The following is a 21,467-nucleotide window of genomic DNA, read 5'->3' as shown; positions in this document are numbered from 1 at the left end:
GCTTGTCACCTTCTCTGTTTGCTTCCCATTTGTTACAGAAGGTTTAGAGAAGTCACAAGTAAATCTCTCCAAATATTTCTTTTCCTTTCTGCCTGTCAAACCAACCTCTTGCTAGTTAAACCTTAGCAGTGTCGAGGAGGAGCTGCCCAGCCCAGCAGCTGCCTCTAAGGGGTGAGGCACAGGCAGTGCCACATGGCTCTGGGCCTCCAGCTCCCCATGCCTGTAGTCTGTTGTTTTTTTCAGGATGGTGTCACTTTCCCCTGTAACAATATCCTTTCATCTCCTGGTTCACATGCTCCACTGCATTCTGGGATGGCCCGATACAAAGAGTGCCTTATTATGTTTGTGTATGTGTGATTCTGTTTTTTCCACATTGTTGACCTAGTGCCTTCCATGTCCTTGGTTATGCAATGGCTGCAAGCTGGTTAACACTGTCCTGGCCACCACCACTACTGTACACCCTTCCTCCACATGGGCTTGACTTCCTGAAGGCCTCCAAGTGTCCATCTAGCTTGGGATTAGGAATGTGACCCTGTCCATCCTCAAGAACAGGGAATCTCCACAGCCACCACTCTGTGTCCTGGCTCCTGTTTCTGCCCATGCTCACAGATGTGTTCTGTCCCTTTGGTCTGTGTGACACTGTGTATCCCTTTATGGAGTAGTGTCTGTTCTCTCACCTTCCCCTCCATTGTTTTCTTGGCTACAGCTGGGCTTTGCTGATCTAAACCTGGCAGAATTTGCAGGCTCTGGATCCACTGTCCGTTGCTGCTTGCTGGAAGGATATGATACTAAGAATACCCGACAGGACAACTCCATCCTAAAGGTACAACAGCTAGAATTTACACAGTAGAAATCCTACTTAGGGCTTTGGGGAGATCACAGATCCAGGCCGGGGAGATGGTCCTGTTATGTACAGAGCCAGGATTTTGCTTTTGTGCTGCTAGACTGACTTGGGAAGCTTCCCATTATCAGAGTTGCCCTTTGATAATTTGGCATTGATTTGGCCAAGCAGTGACCTTTGACAAAAAAAAATGGAAGCAGGAGGGAGGGAAAATGTTACAAGGCATTGTCAGCCTGGCCCAGCTGGTGTCCTGCTGAGCCACTGCCACTTGGAGTTACTGATGCCAGGGATTTGGGGCAGGGAGGGAAATACTTTGCTAAATCCCTGAAGCTGATTTCCCTGGGAAAGGAGCTAGATCTGGCTGATCTTTACCCCTAGCCCTTGAGCTCCTGGCTGTCGTGAAGTGAGGAGCTCAGTGCAGCATGGCTAATGATGTGCCTTGTGTCCCCTCTCTAGGTCACAATTGGAATGTCCCTGCTCTCTGGGGACCCCTGCTTCAAAACGTGAGTTCCTGGCTGTACCCCATTCTGGGGAGACACTAAAATTGCTGAAGGGAGGGGAAAAGATGCACTTGACATTGGGAACTACAGTAAAACTGGTTGAATCAACCAGAAAAGTACAGCCAGCCTGTGCTATTCATTGGTTTTGTTCTCTGCTCTGGCTTTCCCAGCTTTGATTATTGCTGTGCACAGTATTTTCCTTGATGGTGCAACTTAGGTTTTAGAAACCAGTAGATTTTGATTACAAACTTCATGTTTTGCATGAAGGATAGAATTTCTCATGGCTCTGGGCTTGGTTTCACTGACCTCCAAGAGGAGAAAGGTCAATAAAGAAAACAGTCTTGGAAGTGGACACGCTTCAGCACATACCATGGGGGATAAAGATCTCAGATTGAAACAGCAACAAAAATACTTCAAGGCTGAATCATTTTAATTGTTTTTCTACAGGGCTCACAACTTGTATTAATTAGCAGAGAAATTGCAGTAATGTGGGGTTTTTTTAAGTGCATAATGATAGGAAAGAATAAGTACACTTAGGCTGGGGAGCAGTTTTGCTGCTTAAAGAATTGTTGGTGAATCAACAAATATCCTGGCCACATCTTCCCTCACACCACAGTGCAGCATCACAGTCCCAGCCCTGCTGTGGTGTGCTGGAAGGTGTGTGACTACGCAGCAGGGCTGCCATGTGCCCAAAGGAATATTTCATGTTGCCTCCCAACAGTATGAGAGAAGAAAGCTTTACCTTGAGGCCAGCACTTGTAGCAGTTTTATTCTGGGCTAAAGGTCTAATTTTAGGAGCTAGCTTGGAGTGTATAAATTAGCTCAAATTCTTGTTAAAAATGCTGCATCACTTTTGGTAGGTTTGTTTTGTGAGTGGCCTTTCGTAGTGCTGCAGTATTTTCTGACACTTTTGAACACAACATCAGTGTCATCTAATTCTGAAGAATTTCTGCTTCAGGAGAAGCTGTAATAAAGAAGTTTTGAGTACCTTAAACCATAACTTTACAGCAGTAACAGATGCTTTAAATCTATGGTACTAGGATGTCTGGTAATAATGTCTGACAAAAATACCTGTTGCTCCTTTGCAATGGAAGCAAGTCCCACTGTTAGAATGCCTGAAAATGACACAGAATAGGATATAAATATCCATTTAATGTATGTAAGTTCAGTCTGAAAGTCAAACCTAATTTGCTTGAAGGATTTTTGCAGTCATTCCCACTTTTCCCTTTTATGTTGATGATGTGCAAATATCTAAAAATAGAAACTTTGCATGTGGAATAGTCCTTGATCAGTAGAGCTTCTGGTAAATGACACTCATTAGAGGGTTAGGCAGGAATTAAACTGTGCTGGGAAATCACTTCCAAGCACTGATTTTTTGCAGCATTCCATGAACCTTCTCCTGCTGGGGTTGTTGGAAGGGGCAGAGCAGCTGAGCTGACAGACCAAAGGGCTGCTCCCACAGCTGCTGCAGGAACACTTTGCTTGCTTAAGGTTGTAAAAGCCTTAAAAACCTGTGAAGCGAAGTCCCCAAAGCACCTGGGTGCATGCAAATCACTGATAAGGTGATTAGGGAGGGTTTTTTCCTGGTGAAGGCATGCTGTGAGTTTCCTGAAAGCTTTATAGCCATTCAGCTGCCCACATTAAATATTCTGTCTTCCAAAACACTGCAGAGATCCCCTCTCATGTAACATCTTCCCTTGAAGCTCTGACTGAGACAAAAGATTTTGTTTCTCACTCCTCACTTAAAATCCATAATATGATCTTTTAGTTCCAGTTCAGACTTCAGGCTACGGGGAGGTTAGGGCTCCAACAGGAATATTCACTTTGCCACGCTGCACATGCTGTGGCTTCCACCCAAAAGCACTTCTGGAGGAAGGGAGGGGGCTCCGGGCACTCACAGCTCTGCCCTGCAGTCAGCATTTACAAAGGGATGTTGCAGGCTCACAGAATAACCAGAAAAATAATTCTGACAGCTGGAAAAACACTTTAGTTTCACTGAAAGGGAATTTAATAGTCAGTTAAAAAAGGGAAAGGTTATTTGATTGCTGTAAAAGTGGTCTCACAGGGGGACAGGGTTGCTGGGATAAAAGGTTTCATTTTAGAAAGAGGTGTAAGAAGCTGGACTTGAGAGTGGGACAACAGCAAACTGGTTCCTGTTTGTGAAGCCAGCTGGCCAGTGGACACATGTTGGGGGTGAAAGGGCAGTTCTGGATGGTGTCCTGGAAGACAGTGCAAGTTCTGAGCCTGCTGTCCTGTATAAATGAATGAATGGCCCCTTTTTGCCTCAATTTATCTCAAAAACTTGATTTTTCTTGTAATGCAATCCAAGGTAGGGAAGACACAAGTCTTGCATGTAGGAGAACAAATCCCAACATCCCATTTGAGCTGCTGGTCAGAGGGCTGCCAGCTTCCCCCTGCTGAGAAGGGTGGGATGGACAGAATGATGCCTGCTCCCTGCTTGGCAGTCTGTAACCTCCTTCCCTTCTGATTCCAGGCCTCCTTCCACCGCCAAATCCATCACCATCCCGGGGCAGGACTCTACTCTGCAGCTGACCTGCAAGGGCGAGGGAACCAGCAGCAGCAGCAGCTCCTCCACAATTGGCTCCCTGCGCCAGGCCAAGCCAAGAACTGCCATTCTCAGCTCAGGTCTGAATGCCCACCCTGGAGCCATGCAATGTCTGGCTGTGCCTGGACACTCCTTTGTTTATCCCAGCAGTTGCAAGCACAGAAACTCTTCAATTTTTCATATTTTCCCACACCCCTCCTCAACGCCATTGCTCATTGAGAATAACCGAACCATCTAAGTGGGGAGAGGAAGGTTGAATATTTGCCACATGCATATTTCTGTTAGTGGAGATAAAGCCATTTGTTCTTTTTGCTGGGGATTTAATAATTCATGCTCTGCACTCATCCCTGCTTTCCACTGTGTTCAATGACACTTACCATTGTTCTGCACTCAGTTGTTCTGTTGCTCAGACTTATCTTCTAGAAAAGTTCCTCTGAAGGTTTTAGAAGTTGGTTTAAGGTCTAGTGGCCTTGTTCCAGCTGCTGATGCAGTTCTTTGGCTTCTGTATGAGCCTGTTTTCAAGGGCACTGCATTTTCACATCAGTTTTTTTCCTTCCCAGCACATTCCAAATGTGCAGGCAGATACACGGCACCAAAATAGCACTCGAGTCTCATCCCCTCAGTTGACAGAGCACGTGGTGCAAGTGGTGTTCTTAAAAAGCTGGCTAATGTGTTACATTTGTGCACTTCTGGATAAGCTTCCTGCTTATCCAGAGAGACAAGCAGGACTAGCAAAGGAGCAGGGGTTATGCTGAAGGGTCGGTATCAAATTCAGAGATTATTTAAATGCTGCAGGCTCTCTCACAAGTAATAGAAAGGGAAAGGTGGTAACAGAAGCACCCATACAGAGGTTGAAATTCTTTACTGCCAGTGGCCATCTGATGCTTACTTGGTCTTACTTAGCTTGATGCTTTTAACTATGGATAGTTTCAGACACTACTTGTCCCTCTAGATGCTACAAGCCCCAGAGATGTTTGTAAATTCATGTGCTGGATAGAAATAGTGACAGACTTGACAGAGCTCACTGTGGTCTTCCCTACTCTCTGAGTGTTTCTAAGCCCTGTGCTGGCCTGTGCAGCAGGGCTCTGGCCAGTAGACTGCCCTTTCCTTGATCTGTCATTCCAAGATGAGTCTTCACCCCCAGCTGATCAGTGCTTGGTTATGGGGTAAGCAGTGTCCTCCTTTCCTTGGCAGGTGTCCCAGAAGAGTCGGATCAGAACCTGTCCAGCCCAGAGGAAGTTTTCCACTCAGGGCACTCACGGAACTCGAGCTATGCCAGCCAGCAGTCCAAGATCTCTGGTAACCACTGATCCACACAGCTCTGCCATCCCTTTTCCTTCCCTGCAGCAAGTTCCTGTGAGAGTGATTTCCAGCCATCTCTCTCGCCCTGCTCTGTAATACTGGCCTCCTGTTCAGTCTCTGCAGATGAGCTCATAGATGTTTAAACCTCTGTGTGCAGGAGCAGAAGTGCTGCTGTGAAGCTCCCTGCCCGTTAGCTGTGCTGCCAGGAGTGGGAGCAGCAGCAGCTGAGGTTTGTGGTCCTGTGTGTTGGCAGGTTACAGCACGGAGCACTCCCGCTCCTCCAGCATGTCCGACCTGACCCACCGCCGGAACACGTCCACCAGCAGCAGCGCCTCGGGGGGGCTCAGCATGACCGTGGAGTATCCTGAGGGGGAGAGGGAACACAAACTGGAGAAGCCACCTCGGCCCCCCAGACCACCCCTCCTGCTGGACAGACCCTCCCGGTGAGTAACAGCGGAGCAAAGACCTTTCTCTGGGAAGGAGAAAGAACCTGCTCCTTTGTCTTCAGGCAGCAGTGGACCAGATTGTGGCCGCTGAGGAGGAAGGAGACTGTGGCCAAGAAAAGCAGGACATTATGTAGAAGTCTGTGTCTTGAAAAGCTGAGTAAGTTTTTCCTGGATTTCCTCTTGCCAGGAGAAAAAAGGATTCAATGGAGAGTCACCCAACCCGAGTGGACGACACCAGGATTGATGCTGATGATATAGTGGAGAAAATAATGCAGAGTCAGGACTTCACAGATGTCAGCAATACTGAAGGTGAGTGGAGAAGCCTCAGAGGGGATGTCTGGGCTGTTCCTTTTGCAAGGCTGCCAAGAGTTTACAGTCAGATCTGTTCTGCCGTGGGCTCCCTTATCCTTTTGACAGCTATTTGCTTCCAGTGCTTGCTGGGTGTTTCTGTGGTTGATAAACCACATGGATTTGTGAGCTGCACATGTATTTACAGATAGCACTTGCTGCTGCTCCACACATGACAGCAGAGATTGAATAGTAGCTCAAACATGCAGGGAGAGAGAGGAAAAATACTGATTCTCAGCACAGTGGAGATCAGTTGCATCAGCTGTCTGCACTGCTCTAGTGGCCTTCGTCCAGGGTCAGGCCAAGGGTATTTATCTGAAGAGGACAGCACAACCGGAGGGGAAGCAGCACATCTCTACAGAAACATGGGTTACCATGTGCTGGTGATCAGGTCTGTCAGAGAGCTTAAGAAGGGGTTTTCTCCATTGCAGTCACATGTAACTGCTTTTGTTTTCAGTTTCATTTTCCAGTTTAGCATAGAAATCAACCTTTAATCTGATTTTTTTTTTTATCTGAGGTTTTCTGTTAAGTTTTAAACTTGAGCCTAGCTTGTTATCTGTGCTTCATTAATTTACCATTAGTCACCTTAAATTGTTGCACATGGCAGCACTCTTATCCTGTGGGAGTTATACCTCACTCAGTGTGGGTTAGAACTAGACTGGATGCAGCTGCCTCTCACCAGCAGAACAGCCTGAGTTTCTCCTCCAGTGTCTCTACCAAAGCAGTGTGAGGCCCCACATCTTATCTGTTCAGACGTGTATAAGCTAACCAAGAACTTGCATCAATGGAATTGCCTTTAAAGAGGCAGCTGGAGGAGTATGACTGAATTAATATCTCTGCCTTTATTCTTCTAAAGCTGCATGTTGTGGAGCTTTCCTTTGGAGCAAGGAAAGGAGTTCCCAGGGGCTCAGTGACTGTGGGAACACCAGCAGAAAGTGTGGACATGCTGAGACACACTTGTTCTATGCTGATTGTGTGTCTGGGAGGGGAGTTCCTGGCAGCCTCAGTAGTTCTGGATTTTGATGTCTGTCTTCCTTTTCTATCTGCAGACAGTAACCTGAGGTTGTTTGTGAGCAGAGACGGAACAACCACGCTGAGCGGTATTCAGCTGGGAAACAGGTAGGTTTCCCAAAAGGCTGGCAGACAGAGGGGCTCCAGAGAGATTAGTGGGCTCTGTACCTAGGAAACTTCCACTTTTTGCTACAGGAGAGATTTCTAAACATCATGTGCTACATATGCTGGCTTTATTCCCACATTAAGAGCCCTGGGATCCCTTTGGTGACAGGCTTTAGTTGCACTAGAGTATGAATGCCATTCTCAGCAGGAGCTCAGAGGGATAATGGGATCCTGGTTGCTAGATCGAGGAACAGAAGTGAGGAGTGAAAGGACAAAATGGTAGAGGCTGGTTCCCGTTTGTTCCTGAAGGAGGGAGCTTTGCCTCCTCCTGGCTTGCAGCAAAACTGCAGCAGAGCGGGGTTTATTGTCCCTTTTCCCTGCCTCTTACTGTCCCTTCTCCCTGCCTCTTCCATAATCATCGAGGCCTTGTTCTCTCATGAAAGCCTTCTGAAGCAATAAAATTTTTTCTTGCCACGAAAGCTCTTAGTACAGCTCTTGGCCAGTTGCTTTTGAGGCTTTGCTGCATCTTTGCAGTTGAATTGAAAGGAGCAGTAATGGTAATGCAAAGATCTATCAAGTTGGTAACAAAGCTGGGAGCACAGCAAAGCTCTGCACGCTGGCTTTGTTCTAGATAGGATACTCCCCCTTTGCTGTGTCCTGTAGAAGGGCTCGTGTGTCACAGCCAGCTCTCTCCAGTGCTCTGTTGCTGACTTGTCACCTCTTTGTCCCCTCACTGTTCCAAGGACTGACTTCCCACAAGGCTGACTCGTTACTGGCAGTGTTCTGAGTGGGCTTAGAAGATGTTTGAGAGTGGAGAGCTCTGAATTAGAGCTTGGTTGCTAAAATGACTGTGAAGAATAACCAGCCCCTCTCCCCCTCTGCCTCTCCAGGGTCTCATCTGGAGTTTACGAGCCAGTGGTGATTGAATCCCACTAAATGTGAAGAACAGGGTAGAGCTGCTGGACACAGGCCCCCTACCCAGTCCGCTGCCACATGGATGCCAACCTTTACCTCTCTTCATGCAGCATTCCAGAAGGGATTTCTCCACGCCCCTCCTCGTATGTTTGCACTGCAGAACTACTCCGAGACCACTCCAGAACATGCACTTTCCCTGCATTGCCATTGTCCTTCTCTGCTTCCTGGTCGTTCCAGTGCATGCCTTCCCCCTGTTCCTGCTCAGACACAAGGTGTCTGTGCGATATCCTTGGGCTAGTCCCAGAGGATGTTGCTCATCTGCATCCCTCATTCCACCCCTTCACTTGCAGCAGGGGACTTCTCAGTTTCTGTCTCCCCAAAACATTGGGTTATACCACTGTGAACTCTTCAAACCACTGGGGGTGGGGGAAACCATTCCAACCAAACCCAGAGCTGCTTGCTGGGGACATGGTGACATGGCCACTTGCAGGATGCTTTATTCCATTGACTCTGCAAGGGAACATCACCTCCCAAGGCAATGGTTTTACTGAACAAGGAATGCTGTGGTGTACACTTCACCTTCCTATCCTCACATCCCCAAACAACATCTTCTCATAGGAAATACTTCCCAAAAGTGCATTTCAGAAAACTCTACCGCAATCCAGCTGGGAGTTGGTGAACGGTTAAATGTGAGTGCTCGTCACACCACTGACTGCAGCAGCCCTTCCACTGCTGGGCATGGAAGGGGGTGTTCATCAACTAGCATGAGCAGGAGCACTTTAGAGGTTATAGATTTTACGTGGAGGAGGCTTCTACTCACTATTCCAGGAGTATAATCTGTGTTTGCTGGACTAGCAAATAGTCCTGTTGGAGCTTGGAATACAAAGCCTCTTTTTTTTTTTTTTTTCTTTTTTTTTTTTCTTTTTTCATTGGCTCAGGAAGGGAGCTGCCCTTCTTGGACTGTGAAAAGAATCTCATCTGACAGCCCTTCCCTGGGCCAGAGCTGGATGCAGTTGACTGCAGTGGTCTCCCTGTTGTGGTGGTGATGTCAATTGCCTCTCTTGGCCTGGGCTAGTAAGGGATTTGGTGTTGCTTGGGCTTTTTTGTCTTGTCAGCAGAGATCCGTGCCTGTGCTGGTTCCTTCTGGGGCTGGGGAGAAGCTACTGTCTCTGCCTTCAAGGCTAGAAGGGGTGTTTGCTGCTGCATTAGCCACAGCAGCTGTCCTGACCTGCTCTGTGGTGAGTGAACTCTTCTGACAAGGCTTCAAACTGTTCTCTGGTTGATCTTTCAATTGCTCTTCTTTGGGTTTGGTTTCTGCAGTTGTTTGACACTTTTCCTTGCAGTGTGTGGCAGAGATGTCGATCCCTTTCACTCCCACTTGGCGATTTCTCCTGGCAGCTGAATTGCCAGCGAGGATCTGGGCAGGATCTGGGCAGCCCCTGGCTGTGGGCCAGCAGCAGGCTGTGCTTGCAGCCCTCTCTGTACAGAGCCCCTCAGCTGATAAGCTATTTCTGTGTAGTGCCCATTCCTCTTTTGCCAGTGTTCTGTGGTAGCACTCAGCAGCCGTGCCCTCGGAGCAGTTCCACACTCCAGGACCTGGCTCCCCTCTGGCACTTGTGTGTGTGTGTACAGGCACACACTCGTTCTGTTCAGCAAGGAAAGACTTGTAACTGATCACGTTGTTCAAATTCTTAGTTATTGTAAAGCCTCTTTTAAAGGAGAAAAAAAAAAAAGCATTAACTGTGGTCTCTTTGGCCAGAATGCATGCAGATGAGCTACTGGAAAAGGGAATCTGGCAGAATGAGAAACAAGGAATGAAAGGGCCTTGATTCAGCTTTTTTTTTTTTTACCCTTCTAGCTAAGGATGCTGCATGGGGAGGGTGTTCAGCAGTGTGGTAAAACTATACAGTTGCTTACTCTGTTTTGATGGTTTCTCTCTTTGAGTCAAGAGGTTTCTTTCTGTGTTTGGACAGACCACATATAGTCTATGCATCTTTTCCACCCTTTCCCTTCAAAGGGAGTTAAATTTGAATTAGGGTAAAAAGGGGATACAGACAACACCTTGGTTTCGTTTAATGTAGGGAAAAAGTGTTGGATTTCTTGAGACTGTCTAGAACAAAAGCTCTTTCACACTTGCTAGGTTTTTTTAATGGTGATCTCGTCTTCATTCAGCCTGGGTAAGTTTGGCACTCACTTGCAGGCTGCTGAGCATCCTGCCCTGTTCCTGGGGTGCCACGTGTCTGCAGGAAGGAGAGAACTGCTTGTCTTTCTCTCTCCCTGGGGCAGTGCCAGAAAGCCAGGCCTGGCCTGACCGTCTGCTCAGGTCAGGGTGAGGGCAGAAGGAGGCTCGGACAGCAGTGGCTGTTCTGCCCTCTCTGTGGATGGCCACGCAGAGCCGAGGGTCTGGCTGCTCCCCAGGGGCCAACAAAGGCCCTCGGGAAATCAGATCCAACCAGGACTTGAAAGGAGCAAGCATAAGCCAGGAAAGAGGCTATAACCCAGCTCATTTTGCTGCTTTGCTTCTGTTCCCATGAGAAACAATGGCAGTCACTGTCAGAGCAGTTGGGATCCCAGGGCCTTCTTCTGGCCTCTGTTGGCAAGAGTTGGCTGCTCCGAGGCACTGGCAGCTCGGCATGTCACGAAATCAGTGGGACAGAGGGAGGAATATCTTCCCAGCAAAGCAAGACGAGAAGCAGTTGAGCTTTGAGAGAGCACTGGTCTCTTCTTCCCAGACTGGCAGAGGCATAACCTGCTCCAACACATCACTGTGGCCAACCTGGGCATGTCTTTGGCTTCTCTTCCAGTGGCTTGGCACATCACTGCTTGCATTTCTGGTAACTGTGTCTCATAGGGTATTTCTTCCTTGTCTCCACGTTAGTCCCTCCACAGATTCTGGTCTTTGTGTGGCTTTTTAGCTCTCCTGCCCCTGGTTTTGAGTGAGTAAGTAGTCCTAGTCATCCAACCTTGTGCAGCACAGCTGGGGGACCTGGAGCAGACGTGGCGGGAGGAAGGAGCAGTCTGTTCCTATGTGTGGATCCCGAGCAGAGCTCCTCCTGTGCATCCAGCACAAGCAGTGCCCAGCAGTCCCTAGGCAGCCATGGGCACCTGAGGTGGTGGCTGTGGGGTCACTGGTCCTGCACACTCCCTGCTGCCTCAGGAAGCTGCATCTCACGAGCACTTTTTTCATTGTGGCAACGCTGCTGCCTGTTCCTTGTTGGATTTTGAACATTTAAGAAGTGAATCAGTTTCCAGACCCAAACCGCTGGCTAGTTTCCTTTGGGTTTTTCTTTTTTGTTGTGAAGTTTATGGATTTTTTTTTAATACAAACCCAGCAGGCTGGTGTTTTTTTTGACTGCATTATTGTTTCATTGATATTTTATTTCAGGGGGGCTTAGGGGGGAATGTTCTTCCCCACATTGTTCCCCTTCTCAGGGGACTCAGAGGTGGCTTAAACAAGTGAAAGGACCTTATTGGCAAGACTCTGCATCCCCTGGGTCTCTGATGCTGACGAGCAGGGCTGCTCACGCCTGGCTGGCCCTGGAGAGCAGAGCTGGCTCTCTGCTTCAGTCTTGGGATCAGGCAAAACATGTGGGCTCTGCTCCTGGTTTCTAGACCTTTAGTTGGTGGAAGCACATTGCAAAGCGTTAGGAAATTCAGTGTAACTTTTTTACTAACTTCTTTTCTTTTTTTTAAACCAATATAAAACTGAGTGTCCAGAAGAATAGGCTTAGTCGTTACTTGGTGAAGGAGATGGATTTCAGTTGGAAATTGTGATGGGAAAAGGGAGGAGAAGGATGTTGCTCCCTCATTATCATCTTTTGTATGGTCAGCACTTTAAACGGGGGCCTCGTGCTGTTCTGACCCTTGGAGTGATGGGCAGCAGGCGTGTGATTTCTTCCCCCCTCATTGCCACATCACTTTGCCCCCTGCAGAAAGGTTAACAAGCCCTTTTAAACGTTCGCTTCAGATTTTAGAGGGTTCCAAACCAGGTGGAGGCCTGAAGAAATAGTATTTCATTCTCATCTAAATAGGAGGGGTTGACTTTTTATTTATTTTGTCGTTGCTGTTTCTTTTTAAGCAGGTGGCAGTGCAGCTGGTCTCTGCACTGCTGCCAGGAACCTCTGGGAAAACCTCACTCCAGGTACGCTAGAGCACCACAGCTAAACCCCTCCTGGTGAGGGGCTCCCCCTCCCCTCCTCGCTGCCTTAGCCGGGGGCTGCAGACCCCCCTCCACCCCTCCACCCCTCCCTGCTGCCCCACCTGGTCTCTAGCTGAGTTCTTGCTCTGGTGACCGAGCCCTTTGGACAAGGTCAGTCCCCAGGGACAAGTTCCTACAAACTCTGCCTGGTCGCAGGTGTTTGTCCTTGAAAAGCCACTTCCCCGCTGCGGGGAGGGATCGAGGAATGCAAGACTCCCCCCAGTTCCCTCCAGACAGCTGTGTCCATCTGCCCCCTCCCATCCCGCTGCCTCCAGAGCGCCTCTGCCCCGCCGGGAGGCAGCGGCCATGGAAAGCCGGGAAATGAATGGGAAATGAAAAGGAACTGGGGCGAAGCCCTGAGCGAGGGATGCGGCTGAGCCTGGTAACTTGCCTCAAACACGTGGAATAACGGTAGAGCCCATATTTTTGTGGAGGGAGGGAGGGGAAGGGGAGATCATGTTTTATTTTCTTGAAAGTGAATTGAGCTTGGTGACCTTTGGCTGAGGCGCACTCGATTTGTATCAGATTCTATAGAGAGATGGCTGATATTTTTGGAAAGGGAATGGGTCTATGCAAACTTCCAAAATTGCTTGAAAGATAGTTTAACATTTTTTTACTTTGAAAATCTAAAGATAAATCTAACTTTTGTCTTAACGTAGAAGTGCGTTTAGAAAGAGAAGCTACTTCCACTGCTCTATTTTGATGATGATTCTTGGAAAGTTTGGGCTGGAGGGAATGACTATTTTTCACCATTTCTATCTTGCTCCTCTAGTTTTTTTGTTTCTTTTCTAACGGAATGCTGTGCCGTCTTTGATTCAACAGATCGTGTTTGTATTTTCTGTATCTGGTTCCTAATGTAGAGAAATAACAAATATATGAGGAAATCAGTATAATGTCAAATGTTGTTATGGTTTGGGGGGAAAATAAAGGTTTTTTTGGTACTTCACATTGACTCTTCTTGCTCTGGTTCTTGTTTTAAATGCTGTGGGGTGAGAACGGCATGCTTGGGCCTAGAATAGTTTGGCTTTGCTTCCTCAGATTGCTCTGGCAGCTGGCAGCAATCCAGGGCAAAGAGGACACCTGCCTGAGTGGCCAGCAGTGTCCTGTGTTCTGTCCCATCTGTCCCAGCCCAGGCTCTGCCTAAACTGCCTCCCCTGCTGGGCCTACCTCACCAGGCTCGCCCAGCAGGGCTCCAAGGACTAAATATCTCTGGATCCTCAAGGCTCATGCCTGAGTAGCCCCTCGGCCAGCACAGGCTCGCCACCCCCTTAATGGAGAGTGAGCCAAATTCAGTGCCCAGATCCTCATCGCTGATGGCTGACGAGGCTTGAGGGGAACAGGAGCCCTAGGAGGAAGGAGCTTTTGCCTTTTCCACCTTCCCAGAACCTCGGCCACACAAAGGTCAGTGCACCTTTGAGGCCCAAGCATGTTCTTCCCTTTTCCCTTGTTTCAGGAAGGGGAGGCAGCCGATTCTGTGATTCTATCCTTTGTGCCTGGCCCTTGGCTGTTTGGTCAAGCCTTCTCCTTTCCTCCCGCTGCCCCCGGGTGTTTGGAGGAACGGCTGGGGTGTGGGAGGTCAGTGTCCGGGGCGCTGGAGCTGGTGTCAGGATCCATCACTACCAGAGGTCCCGGGCACAGGTGCTAGATGCAACCAGAGAACACCGTTCGCAGGGAAAGGCAACGGCACTGGAGCAGCAGGAGCGGCGAGCGGCGACAAGGACCTCAGCGCTGCGGCGGAGCCAGGGAGCTCCGAGCGGCGACAAGGATCTCAGCGCTGCGGCTGAGCCAAGGAGCTCCGAGCGGCGACAAGGATCTCAGCGCTGCGGCGGAGCCAGGGAGCGGCGACAAGGACCTCAGCGCTGCGGCGGAGCCAGGGAAGGCGGGAGCGCTGCTCTCCCGCGTTCCCCCGCGCCAGGCCCGCACCCGGACCATGCTCCTCTCCGGGCCCGAGCCCGGCCCGTCCCTGCCGCTCTCTCCGCCCCGTTTCCGCCGCTCTCGGGCCCATTCCCGGCCCGTTCACGGCCCGTCCCCGCCGCTCTCTCTGCCCCGTTCCCGCCCCGTTCCCGCCGCTCTCTCCGCCCCGTTCCCGCTGCTCTCTCGGGCCCGTTCCCGCCCCGTTCCCGCCGCTCTCTCCGCCCCGTTCCCGCCCCGTTCCTGCCGCTCTCTCGGGCCCGTTCCCGCCCCGTTCCCGCCGCTCTCTCGGGCCCGTTCCCGCCCCGTTCCCGCCGCTCTCTCCGGGCGTTTCGCGGCTCCGGGAGGTGACGGAGCTCGGGGCGGGGCCTCGCGCGCCCCGCCCTCCCCCGCCGATTGGCCGCTCCCTGGGCGGGGTCGGCGGACCGCTCGCTGATTGGCGGCCGCGCCGGAAGGGCGGGGCGGGCGGGGCGGAGGCCGGGGCGCCATGGTGAGTGCGGGCCCAGCCCGGAGCGGGACGCCGCGGCGGGGGAGGGAGGGTCGGTGCCTGCTCGACCCGGGGGGCTCGGGCCGAACCGCGGCCCGGAGCCCTCGCGAGGCTCCCTGACTGCCGCCTCTGCGGAGAGACTGGGCCCGGCCGCCTCCCGGGAGCGGCCCTTGGGATGTGGTGTGTGACCTGGCTCAGGGAGCTTCCTGCGGCGCGGCCCGGCCGCCCACGGTGGATCGTCCCGCCGCGGCCCGGCCGCCCACGGTGGATCGTCCCGCCGCAGTCTCATCCACGCGGTGCCCCTGCCGCGGTTTGCCCGGCCCGGCCCCGCGGCAGCGCGGTCACGTAAGCAGCAGCAGGTGCCTTGAGCCGCTCCGGCTCGGGCGCTGCCTGGGGATCCCGCTCTGTCTCTCCTTTGCAGGCCACAGCGACGGACCAGCTGGTTGGGTTTGGCTTGGTCGCCTTCAGCCTCGTCCTCTTTGTTTACTACACCCTCTGGATCATCGTACTGGTACGGGGCTCCTCTGGCCAATATAATCCCAGTCACTCCATAGTCAGGTGTTTCCCCGGCCGTTGTTCAGGTGATGATGTGTCTGTGTGCCCGAAGGACTCTTGACTTCTGGGTTAAAAATTTCAGGGCAGATCTTCCTTTGTGCGCTGGCACTGTCCTTATCCCATCTGGGTGTTCCTGGCCTTGCCTGGGCAGGACCAAACATTGATCGTGGTGCCCACCTGCTGTTCCAAGATGGGCTGACCCAACCAGGGCTGGATGAGCCATTGGGAAGAGCCGAAGCCTGGCCCTGATGGAGGTGTAGTCATCAATGTCCACATTTGCATCCCCCACATTCCTGGTTCTGGTGGGAGATGACAGAAGGAAACATAGAAAGAGACAAATCTTAACAAATCTGCAAGAGAGGACAAGAGTTTAGGGAATGCAGGGCTCTAGGAAAGTGATTGTGAGGCTGCCCATTTCTGGGGACACATCAGCTGAGGTCATTAGTGATTTTCTCCCTGGAAAGAACTTTCTCCCCAGGAGCTTTCCAGGTGTGAGAGGCCAGGTTCAGCCTTGGGCTAATGTCTGAATTCCCGCCGGCTTCCCCTCCAACTCTGGGGGTTTGAATTCCCCTCTTGCATTTGCTCACTCTGCTGCCCCATCCATGTCTGTGCTCCCGGCATTCCCAGAGCTGTAGGAGCATTCTCGGCTGTTGGGAATCCTCACAGTGCTCCCTAGTGTCCAGAGCCTTCCACTGGCCTCTGCAGAGGGATCTGCTGGGATAACCACGAGCAGAGCCGCTGTCAGCTGCTCCCTTCTGCCGGGCAGAGAGACAGAGGGATTTGTATTCTGCTCCAGCAGCTCTGCCCACCCCGAGCCCCCGGGGCTGTGGGACCCTGTGCCAGCCCCATGGCCACCCCTCTTTGTCCACTGAACACCTAACCCTTCACTGCCTGCCCTCTCTTGGTCTCTGTGGCTGAGCCACCTGCAGCTCTGGGCACCCTTTTTTAGCCATCTCACACCAGATATTTCCATGTTTCTCCCAAAACCTCGAGGCTGCACTCGAGGTGCTGTGCCCACCTGCTGATGCCCCTCTGTGTCCCTGCAGCCCTTCATCGACAGCGACCATGGGATCCACCAGTATTTCCTGCCTCGGGAATATGCAGTTATCATCCCTGTGGCAGCCGGGCTCCTGCTGCTGCTGTTTATAGGTGAGAGTTGTTTCTGTGGTTCTAATTAGAAACTTCTAAATTGGGAAGAGAGAAGAGGGTTGCTAGGAGTTTAGCTAATGTGTGACACTCGTTACACTCTCTGTGGTTCCTGTTGCAGCTTAGCCTGGCACAGGGACTTGGCGCTGTGTTTGTGTGTGATTTTTGGCTGTTTGAGCCTCTGGACAGCAGAATTTTCTTGCTCTCTCTGCTGAGATTCTGTTTCTCATTGCCAGGTGTTGTAGAAGTGCCTGGAATTAAAAGTTTCCTACCTGAATTGGTTCTCTCTCTCTTGGCAGGTGTCTTTATAATGTTTGTCATGTGGAAGAGCAGGAAACGTGCCAAGAAATCAGACTGAAGGCCCAGCTGAGGAGATGAGGAGGTGCCCACGCTGCAGCATCATAGCCAGGAAAAGACTTTTCCTGCAGCTCCAGGCAGACATCTCCAAGGTGCCCAGCACTGAGCTGCTCCCACGTTCCCTCCTGCAGAGACTAAACCTGTAGTTTACAATTCACTGACCAAAGAGAAGCAGGATTCATCCAAGGCTCATCAAGTGAGGGACCAGAGCCCCTGCTGAGGGCCTGCTCCCCAGCTGGGGCTGCCCTGCCCACTCTGGGCACTCCTTCCTCTCAGCTCTGGCTCAGCCCAGTAGTTTGTTCCTTCTGGGAATTTTATTTAAAAGTTTACCTACAGTTTGTGGGGTTTTTTGATTCTAGTCTGAAAGGAGAGAAATGAGACTTTGGGCTTGCAAAGGAAAGGTTTGCCTTCTCCATTTGCTTCTGGAAAGGCTAATCACAGTGCTGGGGGCTCTTGCCCTTCTGAAGAGGGACTCCCGTGAGGCTGGGTATGCAGAGGGAGCAGGGATAGTGCTGCCCCCTGTGTCCCACCCAGCTGAGGGGGTGGTGAGGAGATGTCCTGGATCCCAGGGAAGTGTTGGGTGTGGTTCCCATCACAGCTCTCGGTCCTGGCTGGATTCCTGCCCTGGACAAGGCTCCATGTGCCAGCCAGGCTGGGGCTGAGCAGGCAGGTGTGGTGGCAGTGTCCTTCCCCCGGGGGGGTTTCCTCTCCTGGCAGTAGCTGCTGCCCTGGCAGCTCCCCTGGACCATGGCGAGCAGGATCACCCTCAATAAAGGTCTGTAAGGTCTCGCTCCCTGTCCTCTGCCCGTGCCAAGGGGTGCCACAAGCCTGCCAGGGTGGGTTCAGCTGCATGGCCCTGGCAGTGCATGACATCCTGCTGAAAAGGTCCTGCTGGTGAGGTCAGGCAGGGAAGCACCAGAGACAACCTGGCCAAACTTCATGCTGGCTCTGCCATGCTTGGGGCTGTAGCCTGCCTGCGGAGGGCAGATTTGGGGCACTCTAACCCTCCATGCATGTACTGTGAATTTCCTGCCCACAGCATGCCCCACAGTCTCCCATCCTGCCTAGGGGTGATGCTGGTGGCTTGAGGACATCCCGAGGGCCACAGCTGAGCCTGGCTGCAGGAGCCAGCAGAGGGTCCAGAGGTGAGGCTCTGGCTGGAGGTTTGTTTCCAGCTCTTGCAGAGGCTGCCAGGCCATGCTGAGCTGTCAAACCCCCTGCTGCCCTTCGCTGCTGCTCCCCTGCTGGCCGGGGCTCAGCCCACCCTATAAGGGTGGTTTTGGGCTGGGGCAGAAGGAAGCAAAGGGTGGAAGAATTCAGTGGTGACTGGGCAGCTGTCGGTGTGACCGCCCCCTCCAGCCTTGCTTCCTGTGCAGGAGCCCAGTGGTGTCCCTGTTATTTCCTCTCCCTCTGGTTTCAGGCCTGTTCAGGACAGTGGGGGGATTGGTTTCAAGGTTACATCTCAAGTTTCTTTATCTCCAGTGGGAGAAATCCAATGCCCCACCCCGGGCCAGCGGGCAGCTCGCTCTGGGGACACTTCCCATGGGTGCTCTGTGGCTTGACCCTGGCAGGAGGGGCTGCAGGTGATGGGCGGCCCCATGGGGCCATTGGATGGGGTCTAGGGCTACCGGGGTGTCACCTGCCCTGGTCCCACTCCTGAGCCATTCCGGATCCTCGTGGTGTCCCTGGGCTCATCGGGAGCTGGTGGTGCAGGGAGGTGAGAGAGCACAGGGGACAGCGAGGCTGCAGGACCCCCGAGCGGGAGGGGAGCCTGAGAGGGCAGAGCAAGAGGGGGAAGGAGCGTGAGGTCGCTACCGAGGCACACAGCAGGGAGACAGGCGGGGATCGGTATCGGGACACACGAGGTGGGCGCCGGGCTCGGTGGCGGTGCGCCGGGCACGAGCCCACGGGCGCGGGCGGGCGCGTCCCCGGAGAAGCGGGATCGCGGGGCGGGGCGGGGCGGCCGGGGGCGGTCCCGGTGCCGGTTCCGGCAGCGCCCGCTCGGCTCCGCCCCGCCGCGGCCCGCCAGCCCCACTCCGGGCGGGATGCAGGACCCGCCGGTGGCTCCCGGCTCGGTGAGTGGGGCCAGCACTGGGAACCGGGGACGCCGCGCCGGGGAGACATCCCGGCCCCGGCCCCTGCCGGGCGGGGCGGCACCCGCGAAGACACGGGGGGAGCTGAACTGCACATGTGGGGGACCCCGGGGAACGGGAATGAGAGTGCGTGGGGGGATCCCCGGCAATGGCCTCGGGGAAGTCCCGGCACGAGGCATTGGGCGACCGGGGCGATCCCGCTAGGCGACCTCGCCGCGGGTGCCGCCGCTGAGCCCGCTCCGCTTGCAGGGTGCGAGCCCCCACCCTCCCGGTGACCCCCGGACCCCGCCCGGGGATTCGCCAGCCCCCCGAGGATGAAGACGCTGGTGAGTACCCGCTGGGGCAGGGGCCGAGGGGCCGGAGGGGGCGGCACGGAGCCCGTAGGCGGCACGGAGCCCGTAGGGCGTGCGGGCATCGCCGCTCCAGGGAGTGAGCCGGGCCCTGCACAGCACACCTCAACACCCTCCGAGGGGCAACTCCCTCATGGCCACAGGGCCACCGGCACCCGGCGCGGGGCCGGTGCACGTGGACAGGCCCGGAGAGCTCCCCCCGCTCTGCTTCTAGGTCCGGCTCTTCCTAACGCTGGTGTGCGCGGCGGCGGCGGCGGTGCTGTACATCCTGCTGTGCTACCACGCCCGCGTGCAGCCCTGCTGCTCGGCCCCGGGGCTGCGGGACAGCCCCACCACATCCAGCGTCCGCAGCTTCCAGGGCTACAGCCGCGTTCCCGACGGGAAGGTGCGTGGGGGCCGGTGGGGCAGCTCGGCCCACCTGTGCCGCAGTTCTCCTGTCCTTTGGGAAGGGCGGGCAGGGGCTGAGGTGTATCCGGCTGCTGCGGGATGGAAGGAGGAGCTGACGGTGTGTCTCCCCACAGCCGCTGGAGCGAGCGCTGTGCCGCCGCTGCGCCGTCGTCTCCAGCTCGGGGCAGATGCTGGGCTCACAGCTGGGACAGGCCATCGACGGGCAGGAGTGCGTCCTGCGCATGAACCATGCCCCCACCACCGGCTACGAGCAGGACGTGGGGGCACGCAGCACTATCCGGGTGGTCTCACACACCAGCGTTCCGCTGCTGCTGGGGAACCAGCCCTACTTCTTCCAGCAGTCCCAAGAGACCCTTTACTTCATCTGGGGGCCAGCAAAAAAGATGAACAGGGAGAAGATGGGTTCAACCTACCAGGCACTGGTCAAGGTGATGGAGAAGTACCCCCAGCTGCAGATCTATACCCTGACAGAGGAGAAGATGACATACTGTGACGACGTCTTCCAGAATGAGACAGGGAAGAACAGGTACTGCTGGCTCTTGAAGAGACCCATCGGGTCCCCCTCACGTACCACCTGTCCCCTCATCCAGCACCCATAGCGTGGGTGGGCCAGCAGCACAGTGCCACCCACTCCAGTGTGACCACGATGCTTTGCAGGATGAAATCCGGCTCCTTCCTGAGCACGGGCTGGTTCACCATGATCCTGGCCATGGAGCTCTGCGAGCAGATCTGTGTCTTTGGCATGGTCAGCGACAGCTACTGCAGGTGTGGGGGGGTGGCTGGGCGGGTGTGGGGTGGTCCGGTGTCCCCCAAGTCTCACACTCACCCTGTCCCCTCCTGCCAGGGAAAAGAACCACTCCAGCGTGTGCCGTACCACTACTTTGAGAAGGGCCGGCTGGACGAGTGCAAGATGTACCTGATGCACGAGCAAGCTCGCCGTGCCGGGCACCGCTTCATCACCGAGAAAGCCATCTTCTCCCGCTGGGCCAAGAGGAGGAACATTGTCTTCAACCACTCATCCTGGGCAGGCAGGTAGGGCGCCAGCCACGGGGTGAGGCGGCAGGAACCTCGGCGGCAGGGCAGCTTCCATCCTGCAGCAACATGTCTTAGCTCTGCCAGTGGCATGGTTGGACACCTTTTGCCAAGCCCTGGAGCAGGGAGTCTCCGTCTGTGCAGCAGCAGTGCCTGTTTCCCCAGCTGGTGGAAGGACTGGGAACCCCCTGTTGGTACATGGTGGGCATGAGCTGGACCCATGCAGTCCCACCAGCTCCAAACGCCTGCCTGGATGGACCCAGGGAGACCTGGTTTTCGCTCTCTCTACTAGGAGGAATATTTAATGCAGGATTAGACAGGCTGCTGGACTCCAGCAGGACATGGGGCAGAAATGCTCAGCCCCGCCAGGGCCACAAACTGGTGCCTCTCACAGGGACAAAGCTCTACTGTGGTCCTTGCCCTACTTGTGCCCTCTGGACAGTGCTGGGTGTGGGGTGCAGGCAGCTGGATCCAGGCTCTGCCTTCTGCTGCTTGGTGCCTGCATCCCCTCAGCTGGGAAGCCCTGGACCCACATGTGCCCTAGGGGCTATGAGTTGCCTTGTCACAAGTGTCCTTGGATTCAGACCAAAGCAAACGTGGCCATTAAAATTGTTTTTAATTCAGTGGTGCCCCTTGCTGTGCCCCTTGCTGTGCCCCTTGCTGTGCCCCTTGCTGTGCCCCTTGCTGTGCCCCTTGCTGTGCCCCTTGTGTCTGCAGGACAGGACATGGAGTGAGGGAGGGAGGGATACTCAACACCTCATCACAGGCTGCCAGGCTATAAATAAGAGGGGGAGGTGACAAGGGGGTAGAGATGAGTCTAAACATGGAAGAGGGTGCTGTAAGCAGTTGAGGTTATTTGGGAAGCAGCAGCTGCATCTACGCAGGATGGGTGCTGG

The 21,467-nt window shown here is 53.7% G+C and overlaps 3 protein-coding genes across 7 annotated transcripts in view; all 3 read left to right on the top strand.

Annotated features, from left to right (window-relative positions):
* The window catches only part of EEIG1 (estrogen-induced osteoclastogenesis regulator 1), a 38,002-nt gene extending 24,824 nt beyond the window's left edge, over window positions 1-13,178 (top strand). For all 5 annotated transcript variants that reach the window (XM_068211437.1, XM_068211440.1, XM_068211439.1 and 2 more), the window contains exons 5-12: window positions 707-823; window positions 1,298-1,344; window positions 3,836-3,987; window positions 5,102-5,206; window positions 5,463-5,652; window positions 5,843-5,964; window positions 7,053-7,122; window positions 8,010-13,178. In XM_068211437.1, coding sequence (XP_068067538.1) covers window positions 707-823; window positions 1,298-1,344; window positions 3,836-3,987; window positions 5,102-5,206; window positions 5,463-5,652; window positions 5,843-5,964; window positions 7,053-7,122; window positions 8,010-8,055 — 849 coding nt within the window. In that variant the 3' untranslated portion in view covers window positions 8,056-13,178. The remainder of the gene's footprint in view (window positions 1-706; window positions 824-1,297; window positions 1,345-3,835; window positions 3,988-5,101; window positions 5,207-5,462; window positions 5,653-5,842; window positions 5,965-7,052; window positions 7,123-8,009) is intronic.
* Window positions 13,179-14,520: 1,342 nt separating this feature from the next.
* On the top strand, window positions 14,521-17,477 carry DPM2 (dolichyl-phosphate mannosyltransferase subunit 2, regulatory). The gene is made up of 4 exons (XM_068211421.1): window positions 14,521-14,633; window positions 15,052-15,141; window positions 16,232-16,334; window positions 16,631-17,477. Exons 1-4 carry the CDS (start codon window positions 14,631-14,633, stop codon window positions 16,687-16,689), a joined length of 255 nt encoding a protein of 84 aa, XP_068067522.1. The 5' UTR covers window positions 14,521-14,630; the 3' UTR covers window positions 16,690-17,477.
* A 1,195-nt stretch (window positions 17,478-18,672) lies between these two features.
* ST6GALNAC4 (ST6 N-acetylgalactosaminide alpha-2,6-sialyltransferase 4) lies at window positions 18,673-21,194 on the top strand. The gene is given in 7 exon segments (XM_068211417.1): window positions 18,673-18,763; window positions 19,031-19,107; window positions 19,346-19,516; window positions 19,653-20,065; window positions 20,197-20,304; window positions 20,384-20,402; window positions 20,405-21,194. Coding segments are annotated over 6 exon segments (894 nt in total). The 5' UTR covers window positions 18,673-18,763; window positions 19,031-19,095; the 3' UTR covers window positions 20,576-21,194.
* The last annotated feature ends 273 nt before the right edge of the window (window positions 21,195-21,467 follow it).

Source organism: Anomalospiza imberbis, chromosome 21 (assembly GCF_031753505.1).
Source record: "Anomalospiza imberbis isolate Cuckoo-Finch-1a 21T00152 chromosome 21, ASM3175350v1, whole genome shotgun sequence".
Lineage (NCBI taxonomy): Eukaryota > Metazoa > Chordata > Aves > Passeriformes > Viduidae > Anomalospiza > Anomalospiza imberbis.
Note: the sequence above shows the minus strand (reverse complement) of the source record. Positions and strands in the feature narration are given on the sequence as shown.